The following is a 25,890-nucleotide window of genomic DNA, read 5'->3' on the forward strand; positions in this document are numbered from 1 at the left end:
CGTTTTGTTTGTTCATCAGTTGATGGATATTTGGGTTGTTGGAATTACTTTTTGAATAAAACCGATGCTCAAAGAAGACCTTCCCTGTTTGTGCTGTGGCCTCACTTTCAGATGTAACTCCTGACGTGGACCAGGCTGAACCAGTGCAGGGCCAATCCCCAAACGTGACTTCTCAACTAGGAGTCAGGCCGTCAAGTGGTTTACTTCTTAGATGTATTTTGAAGCTGCTTTCTACCAATATCTCTCAAACTGGTTTTAATAGACTTATTTTCCCTTCACAGCTATTTGCATGCAAAGAACATCATCCACAGAGACATGAAATCCAACAGTATCCTTTGGTGGTGGTTTCATCTGACTGCTCAGTTCTAAATTTAGGACACTTTTAAAGTTTACCTCAGCAAAAGTGACTCTGGAAAGAGTTCCACAGAAGTTGAGATACGTGTTTGGGTTATGCTTGAAACCGGCCTAATTTTTAAATGCTATTTATTATTAAATTTAACTTGGGGGAATGGGCCTTTTGTCTTTTATGCTATTTTCTAGTTTGTGGACTGTATATCTGGTTAGACAGTAGCTTCAAGCCAAAAGTTGCAAGATTTTAAAAATTACTACTTAAAATTGTCTTTCTTGAATGCACAGAAATGGTTTCCTTAGAGATTACTGTTGGAATCAACCCTTTCCAAGACTTAATGTGCTTTTACGGAAGGGGAATGAATAAAGGTGTTTTTCATGCTGTAGGGTGTGAAATGTAACAATTTTACGTCTGCCTCCCTCCCCCAGCCTTTCTCTTTGAAAGGAGTATGGCATTACAGCCGCACTTTGCTTCTTGGCCAGTGAGAGGCACAGCAGTTGTGTTGGGTGGCACGATGGGATGTGGCCTATTTTGGGCATGGGTCTGAGACATAGGATACCTTTTAGTGGTGGGCTTTGGGGGACCAACATATTATACCATGAAGGCAGACACCACCGATTTTAAGGGTATGAATTACTGGGCATCAGCAGATCACACAAGTCGGCCTTAAACCGCCTGGCTTCTTTACTCAGAACTGAGGTGTTTGGTTTTGATTTCGAAGTCACCAAGTGGTACCTATCCTGTGAGAAATGCCTTCAGGCAGACAGCATTCAGGACTCAGGGTGTTTCCATTAGCCATTAGAGGGCAGGATGCAGGCAGAAATGGATGTAAGCAGTCAGCAGGCCATGCTCAGAGTCTTGGGGCGTAAGGCACCTACGTTATGTGGGAATGTCACGAGGCCAGACACCCGGCTCCTAGGTGTGTAAATGGAGGCAGCAGCAGCGGAGGGGCAAACTGGCTTGTTGTGGCTGGAGCCAGAGAATCTGGTACCCAGAGCACCTCCCTGGAAGGAGCCGCGTTCTAAAGCACTAGCAAGTCCAGTGCAGCGAAGGCTGGGGCAGATGGGAGGCCGAGAGATGGTGCTAGTAAGAACTCTGGGAAGTTTTTCAAAAGTAGCTTGACCATTCTTTTAAAACCAGAGTCCTTAACAAGCATTGAGATATATTTCTCCATGAAGGCCTGACGGTGAAAATTGGAGATTTTGGTTTGGCAACAGTGAAGTCGCGCTGGAGTGGTTCTCAGCAGGTTGAACAACCCACCGGCTCCATCTTGTGGATGGTGAGGCGGCTAGGCTCCCTCTAGCAGGGTACAGGGCCAGAAGGGGTGATGGGAGATGTGTATGCAAACTTCAAGTATTTCTCTACCTCGGTAACACCTTTAGTGTTGGCAGCCCCTGGGCAAATTTGGGTTTCCTGGAGGAAGCTGGCGATGAGGAAGTGCTGAAGCACAGCTCGGGGGAGTTAGGTGATGGGGAGTGCTGGATCTCAGAGACAGGATTCCTGAGCTCCTTTGAGCCTGAGAGTGGGAGCCCTTTGGGAAAGAGCTACAGCAGGGCTGAGGAGAGGACTTTCATACCCAGCCCAAGGGACAGCCTGGCTCCTGCATGTCTGTGGGGCCCAGATGGTGACAAACACACTTTGTCCCCGTAGGCCCCAGAGGTGATTCGAATGCAGGACAATAACCCGTTCAGCTTCCAGTCCGACGTCTACTCGTACGGCATCGTGCTGTACGAGCTCATGACGGGGGAGCTGCCCTACTCCCACATCAGCAACCGCGATCAGGTGCGTCCCTGGCGCTCAATGACCCGCTCACTGTGGAAGCCCCTGGGCTCTGCCCGTCTGAGCAGCACAGGGTGGAAGGTGTTGCTTTCACTGTTGTTCATCCACCTGTTCCCTCAACTACTTTCTTTCCCTTAGATCATCTTCATGGTGGGCCGAGGGTACGCCTCCCCAGACCTTAGTAAGCTGTACAAGAACTGCCCCAAAGCAATGAAGAGGCTGGTAGCCGACTGTGTGAAGAAAGTTAAGGAAGAGAGGCCTCTTTTTCCCCAGGTAAGACTTGGCTCAAGGAGCTAGAAGTGATTAAAGCAGGAGTTCTTAGTGATACAAACAAGGAGAGAAGTTTCTTGCTTTTTGTTCTATAGGGAGGGACTTGTGTTCTCCACAAGATGATGCAGGTGGGGTGGGGAGAACGGCCTGTGTCTTTGGGCCAGATTGAAAGCTGCTGCTGCAGAACGCCCCGCCCCCCGCCATGAGACCATTTTATGGCCTCGTTTCAGATCCTGTCCTCCATTGAGCTGCTCCAACACTCTCTACCGAAAATCAACCGGAGCGCTTCTGAGCCATCCCTGCACCGGGCGGCCCATACCGAGGACATCAATGCCTGCACGCTGACCACATCCCCTAGATTGCCTGTCTTCTAGCTGACTCTGCACCTGCACTCAGGCCACCAGGTGGGAAGGGAAGTCAGCAGGCATCACCTTTCTGCGGGGACATTGCTCGTCTTCAGAGAAGCTGCTGCTAAGGACCTTCTAGACCACTCACAGGGCCTTAACTTCACGTTGCCTTTTCTACCCCTCTGGCCCTGGGAGGAGGAAGCCATTCACAGTGTTGGTTTGTCCTGCTCACCCGCAACCCCTGTGCTCATGAGCCAAGCCTCCTTCAGATGCACCGGTGGCTGCTGATGGCAGTACATGATCTGGGGCCCCAGCTGTTGGCTAAACGAGTATTTTTAGGGCAAGAAAAAGCACTCAGAGGGGAAATGCAGGTAGCAGGCAAACCAGCCGTGACGTGGGGACGTGTGGATTTTGGAAATCAGCTCCCACGAGGAACGCTTACCACAGAAGGACGGACGGACTTCTCTTCAGAGATACGTGGTGTGGCACCAAACAGGTAGTTTTGCACATAATGCACCAAACAGCCCAGGACTGTCGAGACCGTGGCAGCCTGGAGGAGCCTGCTTTGGTACTATGGACTTGACTTTGGGGACACTTCCTTTTCTTGAAGGTCTCTAGTGCTTTGGGATGGTTTTCCAGAAGAGGTGCTTGGCGTGCCCCTCCCAGTCTCCGCCCTCTCAGGGAGCAGTCTTCCATTGTGCTGAATTTGTCTTCCAGGAGCTGCCCCTATGGGGCGGGGCCGCCCCCCCCCCCCCCCCCCGCCCCGCCAGCCTGGTCCCTATGTCATCATATGCAAGGAAGCCAGGAACACAGGTTTTCTTGATAATTTGGGTTTAATTTTTGTTTTTATTGCGCCTGACAAAATACAGTTATTCAATTTGTTATTTTAATAAAATAAATTAAATGTAGGTTTAATGGCTGTTTCCTCCTTTTTTAAATCCTGAGCTCACAGCTTGAACTCCATTTGTTCATGCCTTTGGGAGCAGAACTCAACAGGAAATGGGCCCAGAGCCTCTGCTGGGAATTGAATTCAGCCTTTGTCACCCTTCTTACTCCAAATCAGGTAAAGAGTAGACTTTCTTCTTTAATAAAACATTTTGGTGTCTACAGCTGTCTATAAAAATAATTTAGGCTTGGAGTTCCTTAAGTTCTAATGTTCCTTCAATTAAAATCACTACTGATGACAGAAGACTTGTACTCAGTTCTCTTCAGGACCACCGCTATATCAGAACCAGAAACTGTTCTTAGCTGTTAAGATTTTATAAAATTTCAAATCAAAGCCAGGTTTTACAGATAAAAACACACACGAGCCCTCGGGGCACAAGCCAGCAGGTGAGAGTCTCCCCTGGAGGCATGTGTGCAAAATTACTCTGACTGACTGTGACCCTAACACAAACCGTAGAAGAGGGGCCGTATCTCTGCTTCCTGCTACTTCAAGAGCCCCCACCCCCAGGTAAGAAGGTTTATACCTGTCTGCTGAACGTCCCGCAGCAAGACTTCTCCCCTGATTTGGGACACTGCAGAGCCCTAAGTCAAGTTTTTGTGCTAAGGTGTGCAGCGTGGTTTTTGAAAAGCAATATACAAATCCAGTGTTGACCACACTATTTCAGTATACTAGGGAGGTTCACCACACAGGAATCCTTTGGTAAGATAAATGAATCTGCTGCTTTTAGAGGCAGCTGCACGGTCCTCGAGGACGAGAGCCAGGCTGGTCTGAATCAATCAATGAAAACTCTGGCTGGTCAGCTGGCCCCCCTGAGGAGTTTGAGGTGCAACTAAGATAAATAGCAACTAGAGAAGCAGCGATTCCATATATGTGTTAAGGTTATTTTATATCCTCACTCTTCCCATGGCTGTAATAATGGAGTGGATGAGACCAAGGTTAAATACAACCCCACTCAAATCCAAGTGACACGCCACCCCAGGCTGCCGTGAAGGAAGCGCTGCACACCCTGGCTTGGGGAAGGCTCGGCTGGTGGAGCCGAAGACGCAGGGCGACCACCTACTCTTCAGGGTTCTGATGACTCCACTCCGGAGAGGTGCATGAAGAGGTCCCCAAGCTCTGTCATGTCGACGTCTTCAGTGTTGTGGACATGCTGGCTCTCTCGGTTCTCAATGAAATCCCAGAGCCGCACTGAATTAAAGAACTGCAAAACAGCCAGCAAACATGCCTGGTTACTGCTAAAGGCAATGTGAAAGCTAAGCAGCTTCTATTTCGTTTGCCTACCACACGCCCTTCTGCCAAAGCTACAAGGAGGGGCCAGGAGCAGTCCCCGGATATGCCTACAGGTGGGTGTTCCTGACAAGAGATGGCGAAGTCCTTACCCTCACGGTGCCTTCAGAACTGAGCTGTTTCCGAGGTTTCTCTGGTTCTGCTAGCCGCCCATCAGGGTAAGCATGGCGGTAAAGGCATTTGCTTCCAAATGGGCAGGTCCCTTTGCCTTGCTCAAAGTATTTACAAGCTTTTTTTCTGAAAAGCAGGAAGAAAAGATCAAAAGAACAGTGGGAAAATCTGGGGTGCAGATGAACCACTGTCTTCCTCCATCCCTACCAGAGCCAGGTCAGCCTCAGGTCAGAGGTGCTGAAAATGAGGCTCCGAAAGGCTGGATGCTGATTTCCAAGCTGGACGGTACTTGCACCACGATATGCTGCCTCACGTGGAATTTAACGTGCGTGGGGCCCCCACTGTGTTTTGAGCCTGCAGTGCTCCAGAGGCCTCCAGGGGCAGGTAGGCCTGACCATTCCTCCGGGCCAGCTGTCTGGGCTCCAAGGTTCTGGAGCTGGGCTACTTGCCTCAGCTCAAAGTCCCAACAGGAGCTTCACCCAGGAAAGTTCCCCTTCCTCTGGCCAGCAGTGATGTCAAGGTGACCACAGGAAGCCTTTACTTAGGAGTCACAGGGAAAGCAGCAGGCTTTAGCAGCTGCCTAAAGTTACAGGTCTCATTCCAATTTTCCTTGGTCCCCACCCTCCAGAGCAGGGCTTCTTAACTCTATACAGAACCCTTCTCGGAACAATGTTTTTAAATGCATAAAAGAAGACACATAGGTCTACAAAATGCAGTTATCAGAAAGTTAAAAAGATTTTCCCCCCATCTTCAGTTTCTAGCTACAGACCCCTATGTTACAAACCCCTGCTCCTGAGGAAACTTAGAACCAAACAGAGAACCGAACAGACAATTCCCATTCCTTCTTGCTGAAATGAAATTTGGCTTATGTAATCATAAGTGATCCCACGTTGCAGAGGAAGAGAAGCCAGAAGGGCGGGGAAGGTGCAGAAATGAAGCCAAATCCCAGCAGAAAGGGCAGCCTGCCGCGGGGATGGGGTACGTGGTGGTGGCAGACAAGGAAGGGACCTTCTTGACGTCAGTGTTTCCTGTTTTCTCAGACAAGGGGACGACGGCAGAGACGGTGGTGAAAGCCCCTGAGGTGGGCCTCAGAGCAGCACAAAGAAAAGCTCCCCAGCAGCTGTCCACTTCCACCAGGTCTGACTCAAGCACAGGTGACTGGGGAGTGGATTCGAGCAGAGGTCTGTGGACCAGACGCCATCCATGGCCCACTGTCCCCGAGGTTCTGAGCAGATCTTCAAATGACCGCTCAAGTGGCGAGTTCGTAACAGGGTCTACGGGACACTGGCTTTAACAAACTCGTCAGGTTCAAAACATTATTCTCTGGTCCCCACCCCAAAATGATTCCCCCCCGCCCCCACCCCAAGCTTTATCTGGTTACCAGGGACATAAGCCTACAGATCACTCCGACTCCATCTTTGTTCTCAGCACCCACATCCCGTTGTTACTTCTGCCTACAAAGCACCTCCCCAGTCGACCATCCTCTCGGTTCCCACACCGTTGACGCGTTCGGGGCACCATCCTCTGTTGCCTGCCTGCCTGCCATGGTCCAGTCTCAACTGGCCTCCCTCCCTCCCACCAGGTTCTACTCTCTCCACACACCTCAGAGGAGCTTCCCCAAACAGTGTGTCCCTTGTCGTCCTGTTCTTCAAGACCACTCAAGGCCCCTTCAGACTTGTGCCTGTGTCCCTGTAGGTCCCACATCCTTCGACACACTTCTTTCAACCCCAGGGACCACGCCCACTGCTCCCCAAACACAAAATCTGCACCATTCTGCATCCATGTCATCCCATCTGCCATCCCAGCCCCCAACCCCGACACACGGACTATTCATGCTTCAGGGCTCAGGGTCCCATTCCCATCCTGCTTTCCCTGACACTCCCAGGTGGATCCCAGTGCCTTCTCTATTGTGACATCTGGCTCGGGCCTCTCATGATGAATCTGTCACCAGATAACCTGTATCATAATTGTCCTTTTGTAATTTCCCATGAAATTTCTTACTGAATTTTACTCTATATCCCACATTGGTGTTTAGCTTGAGGGAACCTGGCCTGCAGCTCAGTAAATGTCTGTGGAATGCATGAAAACACTGTCATCAACAGAAAGCAAGGCCAGGAAGACCCAAACAAACAGCAATAACGTGACTTTTCAGACAACTGCACTGGCAGAGCTCCTTTCTACAGGCTGGACCCCTCTGCCTTGCCACTCCTGCCCTCTGGTGGACACACAAGAACATCGCAGGAGGTAAAAATGGTAAAACAAGAAGATACCAAGCCTTTAGTAATCAATATGCAACTTAAAGGAACTATTTAAAAAGATAATGTACAGTTTCGCTTTTAGTACCCTTCCTGCAGATGAACTAGAAATACAGATACTATTAAAAGACCTGAACGCACTGGAGAGTGAACAAAAGTAGGATTCTTCAAGAGATTAGACACCTGGAAGAATGGAATGGCAAGAGACTGAGTTATCTTTTTAAGAAAAAATAGCACTTAACCTAGAGCAGGCTCCAGGCAAGTATCTACGCAGGGTGGCTAAAACTCCAGTGGAAAAATCAAGTCTTTCCGGCCTGAAGAACAAAAAGAGTTGGTGGAAATCAACCATTGGAAGCGAGGAAACAGTCCCCCAAAGAAAAGGGCCTGAGAGGGACCCATCCAAATACTGCATACTAACTCCTCCCAAATCCCGGACCAGCCCCTAACCCACACATCAATGCAGCAGGCTCAAGGCAACTCAGCTAAGGATAAAAAAACTGAACTGAGATTTGACCTGCTGCCCAAGAGTTGGACTCTAAACAATTTCTCTGCCTATTAAAACAAAAACATTAACGTTTTATAAATGAACCTAACAGAATCCAGAGTCTCTACAAGGTAAGATTTACAGTGTCTAGGTTACAATCCAAAATAACTCAATGAAGAATCAGTAAAATGTGACCCATTCTTAAAGGACAATCAACAGAGTCTAACTTCAAGATACCAAGGATTCACAGCAGCTACTATACATGTGTTCAAGAACATGAGCAGAGAGGAAACAAGATTGGAAGAAAAAAAAAAAAAAGAGCCTGAAACTTATAGGACAATATAAAAAAGTCTATCACCTGTAATTAGAATCCCAGAAGAAAAACAGGGTAGTAAAAAATGTGATGAAACAATGGCCAGAATTTCTCTAAATTTGGTGAATAATATCAAATTCAGAGAAAACCAAGCAGTAAAATACGAAAAAACTCACTCCTAGGCAAAATATCAAACTGCTGAAACCAGGATAAAGACCCAGAAAAATGACATACTACAATCTGAATCACACACGACTTCTCATCAGAAACTACAGAGGCCAGGTTATACAGTGGAACGACATTTGCAAAGTGCTGAAAGAAGAGGGGGGGAAACCCCAAACTATTATCTCAGAATTTTACTCATTGAAAGAGGAGGCAAATATGTGAATAAGACCAATTAGACCAATAAATTCAATGAAAATATCCTTCAAGAATGGGGGGGAAAAGAAGCTATTTCTGATAAAAAGAAAACCTTCAAACTCATCACCAGCAGATCAGCAAAATGTTAAAGGAAGTTCTTGAGGCTGAAGGGCAACTGTATCAATTGGAGGGAATTACATACCAAATGACAGAGCATTGGAAATATTATATGTGAGTAAATATAAACTTTTTTACTCTTAAAAAAATACACAAGTTTTAAGGCAAAAATTATTACCTTGTGAGGTTCTAATGCGTGTAAATATTACATCCCACACATTAAAGTTGCAGGATACAAAATCAATATACAAAAAGCAGTTGTTTTTTCATATACTAACAATGACGTATCATCAGAAAGAGAAATTAAGAAAACAATACCATTTACAATTGCATCAAGAAGAATAAAATACCTAGAAACACCAAGGAGGTGAAAGAGTCATACACTTGAAAACTACAAGACACTGGTGAATGAAATCAAAGACGACACATAAAAGGGGAAGATACTCCATGCTTACGGATTAGAAGAATTCTGTTAAAATGTCCCTACCACCCAAAGCAAGCAATCGCTACCAAAATTCCAACGGCAGTTTTCACAGAAATAGAAAAAAACAATCCTAAAATTTGTACAGATCCACAAAGTCCTGAACAGCTAAAGCAATCCTAAGAAGAACAAAGCTGGAGGCACCGCACTTCCTGATTTCAAATTAGTTTACAAAGCGATAAGTGATCAAAACAGTATGGTACTGAACCAGACACACAGATCAATGGAACACCATAGAAAGCCCATAAGTAAACCTGTTCATATATGGTCAATTCATTTACAACAAAGGAGCCAAGAATATGCAATCGGGAAAGGACAGTCTCTTCAAAAAATGGTGCTGGGAAAAGTGGACAGCCACATGCGAAAGAATGAAACTGGACCACAATCTTGTACCACACATAAAAATTAACTCAAAATGGATTAAAGGCTTGAATGTAAGACATGAAACCATAGGCAACAAGCTCCCTGACATCTGTCTTGGAGATGATTTTTTGGATTTAACACCAAGAGCAAAGGCAACAAAAGCAAAAATAAACAAGAGGGACCACGTGAAACTAAAAAGCTTCTGCAGAACAAAGGAAACCATCACAAAATGAAAAGACAGCCTACTGAATGGGAGAAAATATTTGCAAATCACATATCTGGTAAGGGGTGAATATCCAAAATACACAAAAAGAACTCATACAACTCAGTAACAAAAAAACAAAACCCAATCAGATTTAAACATGGGCAGAGGAACTGAAGAGACAGTTTTTCAAAGAAGACACACAAATGGCCATCAGGCACTTTATAAAAAGATGCTCAATCTCACTAATCATCAGGGAAATGCAAATCAAAACCACAATTAGATATCACCTCACACCTGTCAGAAGAGATACCTGCACCCCCATGTTCACTGCAGCATTAGTCACAATATCCAAGATATGAAAACAAGTTGTTTAACAGATGAATGGATAAAGAATATGTAGTGTGTGTGTGTGTGTGTATACACACACACACACACACACACAAAATGGAATATTATTCAGCCATGAGAAAGAAGGAAATCCTGCCACTTGTGACAACATGGATGGACCTCGAGGGCATTATGCTAAGTGAAATAAGTCAGAGAAAGACAAATACTGGACGGCATCACATATATGTGGGAATCTAAAAAAAAAAGTTAAACTCATAGAAACAGTAGCAAAGTGGTTGCAAGGGTGCAGGGAAAGTAGGGAGAGGTTGGTGAAAGGGTACAAACCATCACCTATTAAGATGAATAAAGATAAAACATAGCGACTGTGGTTGACAACACTGTATTGTACAACTGGAATTTGCTAACACGGTAGAAAAAAAAAATTTGTGAGGCAATGGATGTGTTAATTAGCTAGATGGGGGACTCCTTTCACAATGTATATCAAATTACCATGATGTACACTTTAAGTATTTCATAATTTTATTTGTCAATTATACCTAAATAATAAAAAATTATATTATTACCTTGTGCTGTTCTAATGTATGTAAACATAATGCATATGCATTATATCTGTAGCACAAAGATGGTAATGAGAAAGTAACTGCATATTATATAAGGCAGCAGGAACATTAATTGTGACTAAAATATTAGGAGTATATCGTAATCCCAAGAAAAAACCATTTTAAAAAAAGAGATAAGCTAAAAAGCTGCAAGTTAAAATGGAATTCTAAACAATATTCAAAATAGCTAACACAGCAGAAACAGCAGAGGTATCCATCAACAGGGGCACAGACCAACCGGTAAACAGGCAGCCCTTGCTTTGCAAGGTTCGGATCATGTGCTATGGTCTGAATGTTTGGATCCCCCTAAAATTCATATACTGAAATCCTAATGTCCAGCGGGATAGAATTAGGAGACAGGTGATTAAGTCATGAGGGTGGAGCCCTCATAAATGCCATTAGCGCTCTTATAAGAGACCCGGTGAGCTCCTTCACCCCTTCCACCACGTGAGGACACAGTGAGAGGATGCTGGCCCTCACTAGAACCCGACCATGCTGGCACCTTGATCTTGGACTTCCCAGCCTCCAGAACTGTGAGAAATAAATGCCTGCTGTTTATAAGCCACCCAGTCTGCTGTTAATCTGGAACAGACTGATAACACCGTGTACGGTGAGTTGAATTGTGGCCCCCGAAAGACAGGTCAAAATCCTAAGCCCTGCTACCTGTGAATGTGACCTTATTTGGAGAAAGGATCTTTACTGATGGAGTTAAGGATCTCAAGATGAGATCATCCTGGATCAATGGGAGGGTCTTACGAGAGACCCTTACACGAGTCAGAGGGGAGAGAAAAAGACACAGAGCAGACAAAGACAGAGACTGGAGTTACGCTGCGCCCCGAAGCCAGGAGAGGGGCCTGGAACAAATTCTCCCTCAGAGCCTCCAGGAGGAGCCACCCTTGCCCACACCTGGATTTTGGACTTCCAGCCTCCACAAGTGTGACAGAACAGATGTCTGGTGTTTTGAGCACCCAGTCTGTGGTAATGTTACGGCAGCCACAGGAAATGAATCCACCATGGTTTCGTTAAGTGCCACTGGTCCCCCAGCAACACGGTTCAAATTTCTGTCACCACACCACACAACTGTGAGTGACCATGTGAAGCACACACTGTCAGCTCTTCAGTTCAGTCCAAACCACCACAGGAACAACACATGTGCACCATGGTCAGTGACTGACCATCCTAACTCTCCTCCCAAGTCTGTCGGTGACTGGTCACTGTGCATCCGTTATTCAGTGGAGCTGTGTTGCCTCCTTGTTTCCCAGTGATACACCCACAAGACATTTTACAAAAACGGATATCTGAAAGAGGAAACTGGCCAACAAAGATAGAAGTGCAGCAAAGAAATGAAAAGTGGTAACACTGGAAGTGAAATCTGAATCCTCAACCCCTCCATCATATTCAACGCATCAGCAAATCCATCCCAGTTCTTCTAAACAGATCCAGAATTCGACCACTTCCCATCACCTCCATGCCTCCTGCCCTGGTCCAAGCCACTGCCACATCTCGCCTGGACTGTTGTTAACAGCCTGACTGGTCTCCCCATTTCCACTTTTGCCTCCTCTTTCAATATATTCTCAGTGGTCCAGCCACAGTGATCCTTTCAAAATATATATCAGATCATGTCACTCCTCTGGTCAAAACCGTATGACGGCTGCCCACCTCAGCCAGAATAAAAAAGCTAGTCTATCCAATGACCTACAGAGCCCTACACAATTCACCCCACCCCCCCTGTCCTCGCCTCCAGTGTTCTCCCCACCTGCTTCTCTCGTCCAGCTGCTCCTCGCTGTTCCGAACAAGGCAGACACGCTCCAGCCTCGGAGCTTTCTCTGCAGTGACAGTCCCCTCCCTCTGGAGTGTTCTTCTCAGTCACATGGACGTGGCTCGCTGCCTCGCCTCCTCGAGGTCTCTGCTCGCAGGTCGCCCTACTGTGTCCTCTGGGCTCCAGTGTGGAAACTACAATCCCCTCATTTCCTATCCCCATTCCCAGGCTTATTTCACTCCTTAGCCCCACCATCCGATAAACATTTTCCTATTTTCTTGTTTGTTTCTTATGATTCTTGTTTATTTTTTCCTTCAGTAGAATGTGAACTGTGTGAGGGCTGGGATTTTTGTCTGATTTGTTTAATGCTCCATCCCCAGCAACTAGAAAAGGCCTATCAGATAGATCTTTCATCTCTATTTGTTGAACGAATGATCAGAGATAAAAAGGCTATCTCAGCACTACAAGCAGGACTTCTAGGGGATACTGCTCGGCTTAAGAACCGTTAAGCAAGTCCACTTCACCACGGCCTTGCTTGCTCACCTCTGTGTCCCCAGAGCCCAGCATGCTGCCCGAGAGAAAGAAGACACTGAGTGGCCTCCCCACAGGGGAGGCCCTGCATGAAGCAAAGACAGAAACAAGAGCCAGGCCCGCACCAGATCACGCTTGAGTGCAGAGCACTTACCCCATTCCCTGTTTGAAAGCTTCAATCAACTCGTTCTTTTTATTCTGATCTTCTACCCAATACACACTTGGAATTACAAACTCTGATATCACACGGCACTCTGGACAAGACCTGAAATAAGAATCAGGTTAGTAAGGGAGAGATTCAGTTACAAATCCTGTGCACACTCCACCACTAAACCTTGTGCTCAAATGCATGACCGCTCCAGGTGTTTGTTTCCCACCCCGGAATTCTAAAAGGTACAAACGCAATCCTCTAACCGAATTTACTGTTGAAACATGTTCTTCTCAACAATAAAAAAGACAACCTAATTTTAAAATGGGGAAAGGATTTGAGTAGGCATTTCTCCAAAATGGCCAATAAACACAGAAAAAGATGTTCAGTACCATTAGTTATCAGGGAAATGCAAATCAAAACCATACTAAGGTATCACTTCACACCTGCTAGGATGGCTAACATCAGAAATCAAGACAACTAAGTGCTGGCAAGCAAGAATGTGGAGAAACTGGAATCCTCCTATGTTGCTGATGGGGATGTAAAATGGTTCAGCCACTTTGGATGGCAGTCTAGCAGTTTCTCAAAATGTTAAACACAGAGTTTCCATATGCCCAGCAACTCCACTCCTAAGGATATACCCAAAAGTTCTGAAAATAGTATTCAAACAAATACACAAATGTTCATAGGCACACTAGCCATAATAGCCAAAAGGTGGAAACAACCCAAATGTCCATCAACTGATGAATGCATAAACAAAATGTGGTCTAGCCATACAATAGAATATTATTTATAGTCACTAAAAAAGGAGTACTGATCCATGCTACAATATGGGTGAACTCTTAAAACATGATGAGTGAAAGAAGCCAGACACAAAGGCCACATATTGTATGATTCCATTTATATGAAATGTCCAGAACAGGTAAATTCATAGAGAAAGAGGAGATTAGTGGTTGCCAGGGGCTGGAAAGAGGGATAAACAGGCAATGACTGTAGGTAGAGGTTTCTTTTTAAGATGATGAAAATGTTCTAAAATTAGACTATAGTAACAACAGCTGCACAACTCTGAATACATTAAAAAAAAACCCTCTGAATTGTACATTTTTATCTCAATAAAGCTGTTATTTTACCATACGAATGTGTAACTTCAGGCAAGTTACTTGACCTCACCATATCTGAGTTTCCCTATACATAAAATGAGAATGATGATCAAGGGTCTCTGAGAGAATTACGACTTAATGTATGTGAAGTTTCTGACAGTACACAGCACGCAGTAACTTCTCACTATGACTTAGCTTTTCTCCCACCCCACTGTGGAATTTAAGGATCCTATGATGTTATGTGTAAGTTATCTCTCAATAAAGCTGGGGGATGAAACCCTCTGTTGGCTCACTGAGTACATCCCATGTTATCAGACATAACGTGAAATGTGTTACATGCACTATTCCATTTAGTCCTCAAATAAGCCCTACGTTACAGATTAAATAAAAAAAGGCAGTCGGCCTACGGGTGGACCACCAGTAACTGTGCCAGAGTCAAATGGGCCTTCTCACACAGAGGATCCCTGCTGAGTGTCCCCCCAACACCCTAAATGCCTGGCAGGAATTGTCACCCGTGTTTTAAAGGAAAAGGCAGTTGGGCTCAGGGAGGGTCTGCGACTTGCTCAAGTCCCTGCTCAAGGACTCACCACTCACCTGTGGAGGACAAGGGAAGGCTTCCCTGTGGATGGAAGCAGATCCCAAATCAAACCTTCTCCCAGATTCTATAGGTAAGACCCCTGCTGCACTTACTTGATGATTGGGTTCTCAAACTGCTTGGCACACCTCCACTGCCGGATGCAAGACAGGCAATACGTGTGGTTGCAGTTGGAAAGGATCCCGAACCTCCGCTCCGAGGCTGACGCCTTCTCGAGGATAACCTCCATGCAGATGCTGCACACTTTGTCCTGACTCGCCTGGAAGGCAAAGGCCTTCTCCATCTCGTGTTCGAATGTTGACATGCAGATCTGAAGTACAGGGAGGGAGGAAGGAAACCTTTGGTTCTGGGCTGGGGAGTGGTGAGAGCCTGGAGTGACTGCCGGCCACACAGTACAACCAGGATCGGGAGGGAATGGGGACTGTGGCTGCTTCAGGCAGGTCCGGCCACGCCCTGCATTCGGGACACAAAGCTCTCTCAAGACCACCACTGGCTCGCCCCCCTGCTTGTCGGCACTGCTCCACGGTCACTTCCAATTTAAAGCCGAGACCAGAGGCCCAAGAAGATTAGAGGGCCACTGTGGGGTCAAGGAGGTCCCAAAGACTGGGACCCTGGTCTCCTTGCCCCTCTGGGTACCGCCTTTCCCAACACCAACACCAGAAATGCCAAATAACCCTTAATCTAAAACATCAGGCTGACAGGCCAGGGTCAGAGGTCAGCAGCATCACTTCTTCCTACGAGAACCAGTTACTGAACGAATCCCTTCACTCAGGAGGCAGGTGAACAGAGCATGTCCCCCGCACAGCACCACGCATCAGGCACCAGAATCAATGCAAAGGACCTAGGACCCAGGCCCTGGCACAGTGGACGCACACTCAAGCCGAACCCACAGCACAGCACCTGGATGTCATGTCCCTGGGGAGGAGGGAAGCTCTAACCTGCGCTCACCTGAACACCCGCCGGGAGACGGCAGAGGGTTCAGACAACCTCCACAGCCCTGTGCTGAGCAGAAGCCTGCACAAACACGGGAGCCTAATGACCTGCAAGGTCCCTTCCAACACTGAAATCCTCAAATTCTCCAGAACTCGGCCTGGCTGGCCAGGTACAGAATGCAGGTATTACTGGCAGAAAGATGCTTACAGAAATACCGATTTTGTCACTTAGTGCACTTCAAATTCCTTAAAACGACTTCACATAAAGGCTTGCAACTGTACCTTCTCGTGAGCTTTCCTTTGCTCTGGGTCGAACGGGTGCAGGACTTGTAACCTACAGATTTCACAAACTTCCCCATGCAGGTAGACACAAGCATCCCCAAATCGGCACTCCCCGGCAGCTGCGTAGGGGCACAGCTGCTGCTCGCTGCTGTAGGAGCTGCTAGCTTCTACGTTGTCGAGACCACTCCTGATTGCTTCTAGGTAGGAATGCGGCTTCAGCTCCGGGCTGTTCTGCGGGTCTCTGCAGCCTCCGGGATTACTCATCACACTTGGGCAAGTCTTTTCTTCAGCCATGCCAGAGAGATCTTAAAATAAAACACACAGCACACACACACACACACACACACACACACATATGAAAACTGGCCCAACCTTTCTGGTAAGCAATCAGTCAAAACCTGACAAATTAACCCTGACTTTGGGAATTTCACTCTTGGGATGTATGGAAAAAAACAGGCCAAGAGGGGAAAAATAAAAGGAAAAAATGTTCAGAGTGATATTACTTAGAATCATAATAAAAAACAAAAAACCATAATTGGCAACATAGGGAAAGAGCAAAGCAGACCATGATATATTTATATAAAATAACACTAATGTTCCTTTTTAAAAATGGCAAGTATGGAAATCTCAACACATGGACCAGTTACACTTAAAAAAATTTTTTTTTAAAGAAAACAAAGTATAAGTCAAAAGGAATTCAGAATGAGGTCAATAGAATACAGTGGTTTCCTTTTTACCAGTAAAGTTACCAATCTTTTTAAAGTGAAGGAGAATGAAAATCTGGAGCAAGTCTCTGGGTCCTGAGGCCAGAGTCAGACTGTCCTTCGGCCACCCACCCGCTTCTCACACGGGAGCTGCTGCCTACCCATCAGGCTTCTAACATTTTCCGAGGGGATGTAGCTGACGGGATGGACTTATTGTGTGCTTAGGATGGGATCTGCCTATCACATGCTGAACATATGATGTCATACGTCAGGACACGAGCAGAGACGAGGACACACACGGACACGAGGCCTAATGCGTCATCTGAATGCTCTGCAGCCAGATGAAGCCTGTTCTCAGGACCGTTCTGGGTGTGAGGTTAGGACCCCCTTTGACAAGAGAAGGCCAAGGAAAGCAAGAGTGCTGTTCAAAAAGGCAACAGAAGGATTCTGCTCACTCACTTCGGTCTCTAAGTACCAATGTCCTCTTTTCACGTTTCCCAGGCTCATGTAAGTTAGTTTTCACGATTGATGCAGTGAGGTCAGAAGGAGGGTGAGGACTGTGGAAACCCAGGGAGGGCACCCCGTGGGGAACAGTGCCCATGGCCCCACCAGCTGCAGCAGAGGGCCTCGTGTGATCGTATCTGAACAAAACACACAGCAGATGCGTTACGGACACACCACACGCACGTACCTCCCGCATTCCCCAGACCTGGAACATCCCTCCTTCTGCTCAGTCGTTTCCCGTATTTTAATGGATAAAAATCTCATCAATTAGTAAGAACTGCCTGGCAATTCAGAGTGAGTAGTACACTGCTGTCTATCACCTCCACTTAAGTGTCCTTGTGGGACCTGAGTGGGACAGATGTACCGCCCAGACCACACAAAGAGAGCCCGACGGTTCCGGAGATGCTGACTGACTGGCTTGTCCTGGACTGTCTCTTGGGCGCGCCCACTGGCAGGGGGAGGGCAGAGTGGGCCAACTTCCCACATCCCAGGCAGCAAAGAGGAAGGACTGAAGGGAGCTCTGCAGCCCAGGAAAGCAGATCAGCCCTTCACGACAACAGCACAGGAACAGGTTCTGGAATGTTCTCCTGTCTAGAAGTTACAAAACTTGCCTACAGATGTCAGTAAAAAAGGAAGATTCTACATGCTCATAAATGTTCATTGCACTCATAGCAAAAAACTGGAAGCCCCTTAACTATCTAATACAGGGATAGTTAATAAAATGATGGTACGTCAACGTGATGAAGAATTATAAAGTTACAGTTAAGACAAAGTAGCAGCACTGGAAGGAGCTTATGACATGGTAAAAAAAAGGCAAGACAGAAAATCTTACGTATACTGTGAGGGCAAATTTATGACTATAGACTCATAAGAAGAGGCATGAAAAGTGACTTTGAAAAATTAAAATTATTTTAACGGTACTAAATTTGAGGTTTCAAAATTATTTTCGTAACATTACTTTTAAACTAAAGTTTTCCCATCATCAAGACCCAGGATTTAAATCCCTGAAGGTAGTGAACTCAGTGCAACAGCTGGCGACAGAAGCGGGTTCTTGCCTGCAACGAGTTCCGTAGGCGCAGCAGCCCTTCTGGTAGTATTTGCAGATGGTAGATGGCTTGCTGTTTGCCAAGTCATGTGAGAACAGGCACTGGTTTCCTTCCCGACACACACCATGCATAAAATACCTGATGAGACAAGCAGAGGCATAAAACTTTTAGAAGCACACTTTGCTTTGGAAAATCACCAAATTCTTGAACCCAGTATATAAACACACACTGTGCATATACTATGTATCAAGGCTCTCCTGGGCACTGCAGGTACACTTATGTCCTTGTCTCTAAGACAGTGATTTTAGATGCACCACATCTATTTCAATGACAGCTTTTCTGGAAGAAAAATGATCCCATGCATTTCTGTCTTAAGATATATCCTCTTGACTTAAGATATGCCACATACGTAAAATGTGAGCCTCATGACTGAGAAAATGCACACTGAAAGACTGCTCTGTTCTCATGGATTTTAAAGGGTATGGTTGTAAAGGAGTCAGAGACCTGGGCTCAAGATCTAGCTCTGCCACGTGTAAGCAAGTCACAAAACCAACTTCCCTGGGCCTTCCTACCTTTACCTATAAAACGAAAATTACACGGGCTACTCTACTATAAACTGTGGTGAGGCTCAAGTAAGATAGTGGAGCACCAGGAGACACATATAAGAATGTTCCACTAAGTTGTCCAATTCTGGCCCTGAAAGAACAACTGGGAGGCGTTCTAGTTCTGTCCAGCCAGAGCAGAGAGGCCTGGCTGAATACTCAGAGGAAACTGTAGAGGGACATGCCTTGGCATTAAGGGCAAACAAGTCCCCAAATAAAGAGATTTTAGACCTGCCCTAATAAAGTTTTTTAAAAAAAAACAAGCTTCAAAACGATCTAGCTGATAGCAAATAACTTATTGTCAGCTAAAACAAACTTTAACATTCTTTGAAGGAAGACAAAAAAATCCAAATGCTCAAAAACACTCACAATGTTCGGCATCCAATCAAAAATTACTAGACATACCAAAAAGCAGGAAAATGTAACCAGGAGAAAAATTAGTCAATAACAGGAATGACAGATGATGGACTCAGCAGACAAGGACTTTAAAACCAGCTATGACAGGCTATCATCAAAAAATCCACAAACAATAAATGCTTGAGAGGGTGTGGAGAGAAGGGAACCCTCTTGCACTGTTGGTAGGAATGTAAATTGGTGCAGCCACTAACGGAGAACAGCATGGAGGTTCCTTAAAAAACTAAAAACAGAGCTACCGTATGACCCTGCAATCCCACTCCTGGGCATATGTCTGGAGAAAAACATGGTCCAAAAGGATACATGCACCCCAATGTTCATTGCAGCACTGTTTACAATAGCCAAGACATGGAAGCAACCTGAATGTTCATCGACAGAGGAATGGATTAAGAAGATGTGGTACATACATACAATGTAACATTCTCAGCCATAAAAAAGAATGAAATAATGCCATTTGCAGCAACATGGATGGACCTAGAGATTGTCACACTGAGTGAAGCAAAGTCAGACAGGGAAAGAGAAATATCATATGATATGGCTTATACGTGGAATCTAAAAAGAAATGATACAAATGAACGTATTTACAAAACAAAACAGACTCACAGACTTAGAGAACGAACTTATGGTTACCAGGGGGGAAGGGTGGAGGGAAGGGATAGTTAGGGAGTTTGGGACTGACACGTACACACTGCTATATTTAAAAAGGATAACCAACAAGGACCTACTGCATAGCACAGGGAACTCTACTCAATGTTATGTGGCAGCCTGGATGGGAGAGGAGTCTGGGGGAGAATGGATACACGTATAGGTATGACTGAGTCACTTTGCTGTGCACCTGAAACTATCACAACATTGTTAATCGGCTATACTCCAATATAAAATAAAAACTTAAAAACAAAACAAAAAAACCCAGCTATTACAGATATGTTCTATATGCTGAAGATTTTAAGGAAAACACAAAAATAACATGGGAAGAAATGGACGATATAAAAAAGAACCAAATGGAACTTCTAGAAGTGAAAACTACAATACATGAAATGAGAATTACATTGTAACGGCAGATTAGACACTATATAAGAAAATCTCAGAAAACTTGAAGACAAAGCAATAGAAACTATCCAAACTAAAGTACAAGAAGAAGAAAGAGAAAGAACAGATTTTTGCTTCCAGCTTTGGAGGAGCATGGAACCTGCCCTTCCACTGTGAAAAACTAGAAAACAGAACAAAATATATGAAACAACTGCTTTCAGACACGGACAAAAGGCAACACAAGACTGGCCCTTGAAGAGAAGGAAAACAAGGGAGGCGAGCCTGGCTTTCTGCCTTGAGGCATATTTTGGACCTTGGTGCAGGGAGGGGAACCCCAAGCAGAGCACTGCTGTCTTGCTGAAGTGAAGAGACAGAAACTGGAGTTCAAGGAGGCTGAGGAAGGCTCTTTAAAAAGCTTGTAAATAGAATCACACATGCACGATCAATTAACTTTTGATAAACGCTGTCAAGGTAATTCAACAAATGATGCTGGACCCAGTATCTATATGGAAAAACAAAAACCAAAAAACCTCAAACATTACATGTCTGCGGATGTTCCCCAATATGAATGAAGTATACAACATAACCTGCCATGTATCCTAGCCAAAAACATTTAACTTGAATCCAACAAAACTTCAAATCTAACTTCTAGTTTATAGGAAATACAGGGGGATTGGGAACAAGCTAAAAGACCTCATGAGGAAGCAACCAGATAAATACAAAAGAAGAGGCAGTATGTGGGCCAGATCTCTTTACCAAGGAAGTGTCATGGAAAAAAAATAAGGGGGGGGGGGCCTGGGTTTGGAAAATGATTTGGTGGTTTCTTAAAAACTTAAACATAAATTTACCATATGACTCAACAATTCCAGTCCTAGGTGTTTACCCAAGAGAAATGAAAACATATGTTCACACAAATATGTGTATAATATGTGAATGTTCATAGCAACATTATTCATAATAGTCAAAAGGTGAAAACTCTGACAATTCCATCAACTGGTGAACAGATAGATAAAATGTAATATATCCATACAACGGGATATTATTTGGCAATAAAAAGGAACGAATAATGATACACGCTACAAGGATGAGATGCAAACACATTATAGTAAGTGAAATGAGTTAGACACAAAAGACCACATGTTGCATGAATCAATTTATAAGTAGTGTTAAAAAAGGGGCAAATCTATAGGAACAGAATGGTCCTTATAAAGACTATTATACAGCCTATATAGGCTACATATAGACACAGTCCAAGTTATACTTCAATAAAGCTGTTAAAAGAAGAAAATTTAAAAAGGAGGAAACTGCACTAGATTAGTAGACAGAATATAAGGTATGTAATAACCAATGCAATATTTGGCCCTGGATTATATTCTGGTTTGGACAAACCAGCTGTAAGAAACATTTGTGGGACAAATGGGGAAATCTGAGTACAGACTAGGTATCAGATAATTTGCTGACATGGAGAGTTGAAGATGATTAACTGAGAAAAGCATATTATATAACAGAATATACAGTAAAATGGTGTAGCCGCTATGTAAAACAGTACAGCGGTTCCTCAAAAAATTAAAAATAGAATTACCACATGATTCAGCAATTCCACTCTTGAGTATATACACAGAAGAACTGAAAGCAAAAACTCAAGTATTTGTACACCCCTGTTCACAGTGCATTATTCACAGTAGCCAAAAGGTGAAAGAAAACAATCCAAGCGTCCATCAGAGGATGAATGGATAAACAAAATGTGGTCTACACATACAATGGAATATTACTCAGCCTTAAAAAGGAAGGAAAGTCTGACTTGTGCTACAACAGGGATGAACCTTGAGGATGTTATGCCAACTGACGGAAGCCAGACACAGAAAGACAGCACTGTGTGATTCCACTGATGAGAGGTGCTTAGAATAGTCAAATTCACAGAAAGAGGGAGGAGAATGGGTGTGGTCAGGGTTTGGGGGAGGCAGAATGAGGAGTTAGTGTATAAAGGGGACACAGTTTTAGGTTGGGAAGATGAAAAGAGTTCTGGAGGTGGATGGTGGTGATGGCTGCACAACAGTGTGAACGTACTTACTACTCCTTAACTGAACACTTAAAAATGGTTAAGAGGGGCTTCCCTGGTGGCTCAGTGGTTGAGAATCTGCCTGCCAATGCAGGGGACACGGGTTCGAGCCCTGGTCTGGGAAGATCCCACATGCCGCGGAGCAACTAGGCCCGTGAGCCACAATTACTGAGCCTGCGCGTCTGGAGCCTGGGCTCCGCAACAAGAGAGGCCGCGATAGTTGAGAGGCCCGTGCACCGCGATGAAGAGTGGCCCCCACTTGCCGCAATTAGAGAAAGCCCTCGCACAGAAACGAAGACCCAACACAGCCACAAATAAATAAATAAATAAATAAAATTTTTTAAAAAAATGGTTGAGAGGATAAATTTATGTTATGTACATTTTACAATTAAAAAATGTTAAAACAGCACGTACAGTATGCTCTCATTTTGGTAAACACTAACTACACACACGCACACATCTGCATTTTAACAATGTGGAAAGACAGACAATAGCCTTTTTAAGAGTGGCAATCCTTGAGGGTAAGGCATATGGTATTTTTTTTTTTAACATCTTTATTGGAGTATAAATGCTTTACAACGGTGTGTTAGTTTCTGCTTTTTAACAAAGTGAAATCAGTTATACATATACATACATCCCCATATCCCCTCCCTCTTGCGTCTCCCTCCCACCCTCCCTATCCCACCCCTCTAGGTGGTCACAAAGCACCCAGCTGATCTCCCTGTGCTATGCGGCTGCTTCCCACTAGCTATCTATTTTATGTTTGGTAGTGTATATATGTCCATGCCACTCTCTCACTTTGCCCCAGCTTACCCTTCCCCCGTGGTATTTTCTTATTTTTGTTGATCTGTACTTTCTAATATTTCTACCATGAACATATACTGCTTTTGTAATAGTAAATGGTTGCTTTAGTTTTAAAAAATTATGAAGGGCTTCCCTGGTGGCGCAGTGGTTAAGAATCCGCCTGCCAATGCAGGGGACACGAGTTCGAGCCCTGGTCCGGGAAGATCCCACATCTGCCGCGGAGCAACTAAGCCCGTGCGCCACAACTACTGAGCCTGCGCTCTAGAGCCCATGAGCCACAACTACTGAACCCGCACGCCACCTACTGAAGCCTGCGTGCCTAGAGCCCGTGCTCCGCAACGAGAAGCCCGTGCACCACAACGAAGAGTAGCCCCCGCTCGCCACAACTAGAGAAAGCCCGTGCATAGCAACAAAGACCCAACACAGCCAAAAATAAATAAATTTATTAAAAAAAAATTACAATAAGTATCGAATACTGGAGAGAGTATGGTTTAAGAAAAACACATAAATGCTCAGTACAATACCTATCTCACAGTGGGTACCCCCAAAGTTCAGCTCTTATTAAAGTTTAGTAAAAAATGCTGCCGATTAAGCTGACAGTTACAAGAGGGACCTGTGCCTTATCACAACGCACGCATAGGGCTGAGGAGTCAGTCCATGGACCGAGGCAGAGAGAAGGGGGCGCGGGCCCAGGGGCCGCCTAGCCAAGCAGTCTACAGAATGCCCGGGTGCCGATGGGCGGGAGGAGCAGGCGCCAGAAGCACACAGAAAGGCAGGGAAGGGAGGCCCCATGAGGGAGCGGCAGGCCTGCTGAGACAGATGGCGGATCAGGCCTGACTGGGGCAGCTGGAATACTGATGAGTGCGCCTCCCAACAGGGGACAAGGGGCCCAAGTCAAGCCCTGAGACACATTAAACCCCCTTCCTAGGCCTCTTGCAGAAAGGCCACTGGAGCTGCAGGGCGAAGACAGACAGGAGAGGCTGGAAGTGTAGGTGAGAGGAGCCCGTCAGGAGGTTGCTCTGTAAAGGGGCTTGTTCTGTGAACCCATGTTTTAACTTAAAAAACATACTATGGAAAGTCTCAAACATATACAAAAGCAGACAGTGGTAGGGTAACTCCCAAGATGTTCCCACACCAGCTTTCACCTTATCACCTCCCAAGCACTCTGGTTTCACCCATTTCTCCCCTCTCCCGTATGGCTGTGACAGTTTATCTTTTTAAAGAGGGATAACACATACCTCTTGAATGAAGACTTTGGGGCAAGGAGGGCCCTCCCTCCCTCTGAACAAGTACGTCATCAGAAATATATGAAATGTGTGATCAGAAATATATGAAATGAGCAAAAATACAACAGCTCCAACGAGCAGTACCATCAGTACTCTGTCTAGCACTTTCACTTCTTTATCTCACTTAATCCTGATACTACTCTGAGGAATATTAGCTCTATACCCATGGTGCAGACAGGAAAGCTGAGGCTCAGAGAGGTGTGATGACTTAGAGAAGATCTAATTGCTGAGTAGGGGACCTCAGCTCTGGTCTTCCCAAGCCCTGACCTTTTCCCACCAAAACTGATTTTCCTGTCACTCTGCCTCTGTCCATACCGTGGCCCCTTTCTACAACACCGTACCCCATCTTTCACTGTACTTAACTGCGATAACCCACCTTCCTTCAAGACCAGCATGAGTCCTGGCTGGACCAAGAAACCTTCCCACCCCTCCAGCCCACAGTGTGCTTTCCTGGCAGCTCCACGGTATAGTGCTTCCCAACTTGGGGCCCCTGACCCAAGAGAGCTGGTGCTCTTGAACACATGGTTGGGAACATCTGTTAACACCATACACAAAAATAAACTCGAAATGGATTAAAGACCTAAACGTAAGACTGGAAACCATAAAACTCCTAGAGGAAAACATAGGCCGAACGCTCTTTGACATCAATCGTAGCAATATTTTTTTGGATCTGTCTCCTAAAGCAAAGGAAATAAAAGCAAAAATAAACAAACTAAACATAAAAGCTTTTGCACAGCAAAGGAAACCATCGACAAAATGAAAAGACAACCTACTGAAGGGGAGAAAATATTTGCAAATGATTTGATAAGGGGTTAATATTCAAAATATATAAACAGCTCATACAACTCAACATCAAAAAAAACCAAACAGCCTGATTAAAAAAGATGGGCAGAAAACGTGAATAGACATTTTTCCAAAGAGGACATGCAGATGGCCAACAGGCACATGAAAAGATGCTCAACATCACTAATCATCAGGGAAATGCAAATCAAAACCACAGTGAGAGATCACTTCACACCAGTCAGAATAGCTATCATAAAAAAGAACACAAATAACAAATGTTGGAGGATGTGGAGAAAAGGGAACCCTCCTACACTGTTGGTGGGAATGTAGATTGGTGCAACCACTGTGGAAAACAGTACATACGTTTCCCAACCAACTAAAAAGAACCACCATATGACCCAGCAATTCCACTCCTGGGTGTATAAAAAAACCCTGCAAAACACTAATTTGAAAAGATACATGCAAAACACTAATTTGAAAAGATGCATGCACCCCAATGTTCACAGCAATATTATTTACAATTTCCAAGATGTGGAAGCAACCTAAATGTCCATCAACAGAGGAATGGATAAAGAAGATGTGGTATACGTATATACAACGGACTACTACTCAGCCATAAAAAAGAATGAAATCTTGCCATCTGGAGCAACATAGATGAACTTGGAGGGCATTATGCTAAGTGAAGTAAGTCAGACAAA

At 45.0% G+C, this 25,890-nt stretch overlaps 2 protein-coding genes across 3 annotated transcripts in view; one reads left to right on the forward strand and one right to left on the reverse strand.

Annotated features, from left to right (window-relative positions):
- Positions 1–3,660, forward strand: part of RAF1 (Raf-1 proto-oncogene, serine/threonine kinase) — a 71,922-nt gene extending 68,262 nt beyond the window's left edge. Inside the window, exons 13-17 of the mRNA XM_068557261.1 lie at positions 282–328; positions 1,510–1,628; positions 2,000–2,131; positions 2,267–2,401; positions 2,629–3,660. Of these exons, the coding sequence (XP_068413362.1) occupies positions 282–328; positions 1,510–1,628; positions 2,000–2,131; positions 2,267–2,401; positions 2,629–2,772 (577 nt within the window). The 3' untranslated portion in view covers positions 2,773–3,660. The remainder of the gene's footprint in view (positions 1–281; positions 329–1,509; positions 1,629–1,999; positions 2,132–2,266; positions 2,402–2,628) is intronic.
- MKRN2 (makorin ring finger protein 2) overlaps positions 3,560–25,890 on the reverse strand; it is a 28,582-nt gene continuing 6,251 nt past the window's right edge. Inside the window, exons 2-8 of one of the 2 annotated variants that reach the window (XM_068557262.1) lie at positions 18,225–18,353; positions 17,125–17,306; positions 15,962–16,266; positions 14,843–15,057; positions 13,059–13,169; positions 5,071–5,215; positions 3,560–4,892 (exon numbers count right to left, since the gene is read on the reverse strand). In XM_068557262.1, coding sequence (XP_068413363.1) covers positions 4,755–4,892; positions 5,071–5,215; positions 13,059–13,169; positions 14,843–15,057; positions 15,962–16,266; positions 17,125–17,306; positions 18,225–18,353 — 1,225 coding nt within the window. In that variant the 3' untranslated portion in view covers positions 3,560–4,754. Of the gene's footprint in view, positions 4,893–5,070; positions 5,216–13,058; positions 13,170–14,842; positions 15,058–15,961; positions 16,267–17,124; positions 17,307–18,127; positions 18,188–18,224; positions 18,354–25,890 lie in introns of those variants that run through there. The other variant, XM_068557263.1, reaches the window with a different exon arrangement.

This window comes from Eschrichtius robustus, chromosome 12, assembly GCF_028021215.1.
Source record: "Eschrichtius robustus isolate mEscRob2 chromosome 12, mEscRob2.pri, whole genome shotgun sequence".
Taxonomy (NCBI): Eukaryota; Metazoa; Chordata; class Mammalia; order Artiodactyla; family Eschrichtiidae; genus Eschrichtius; species Eschrichtius robustus.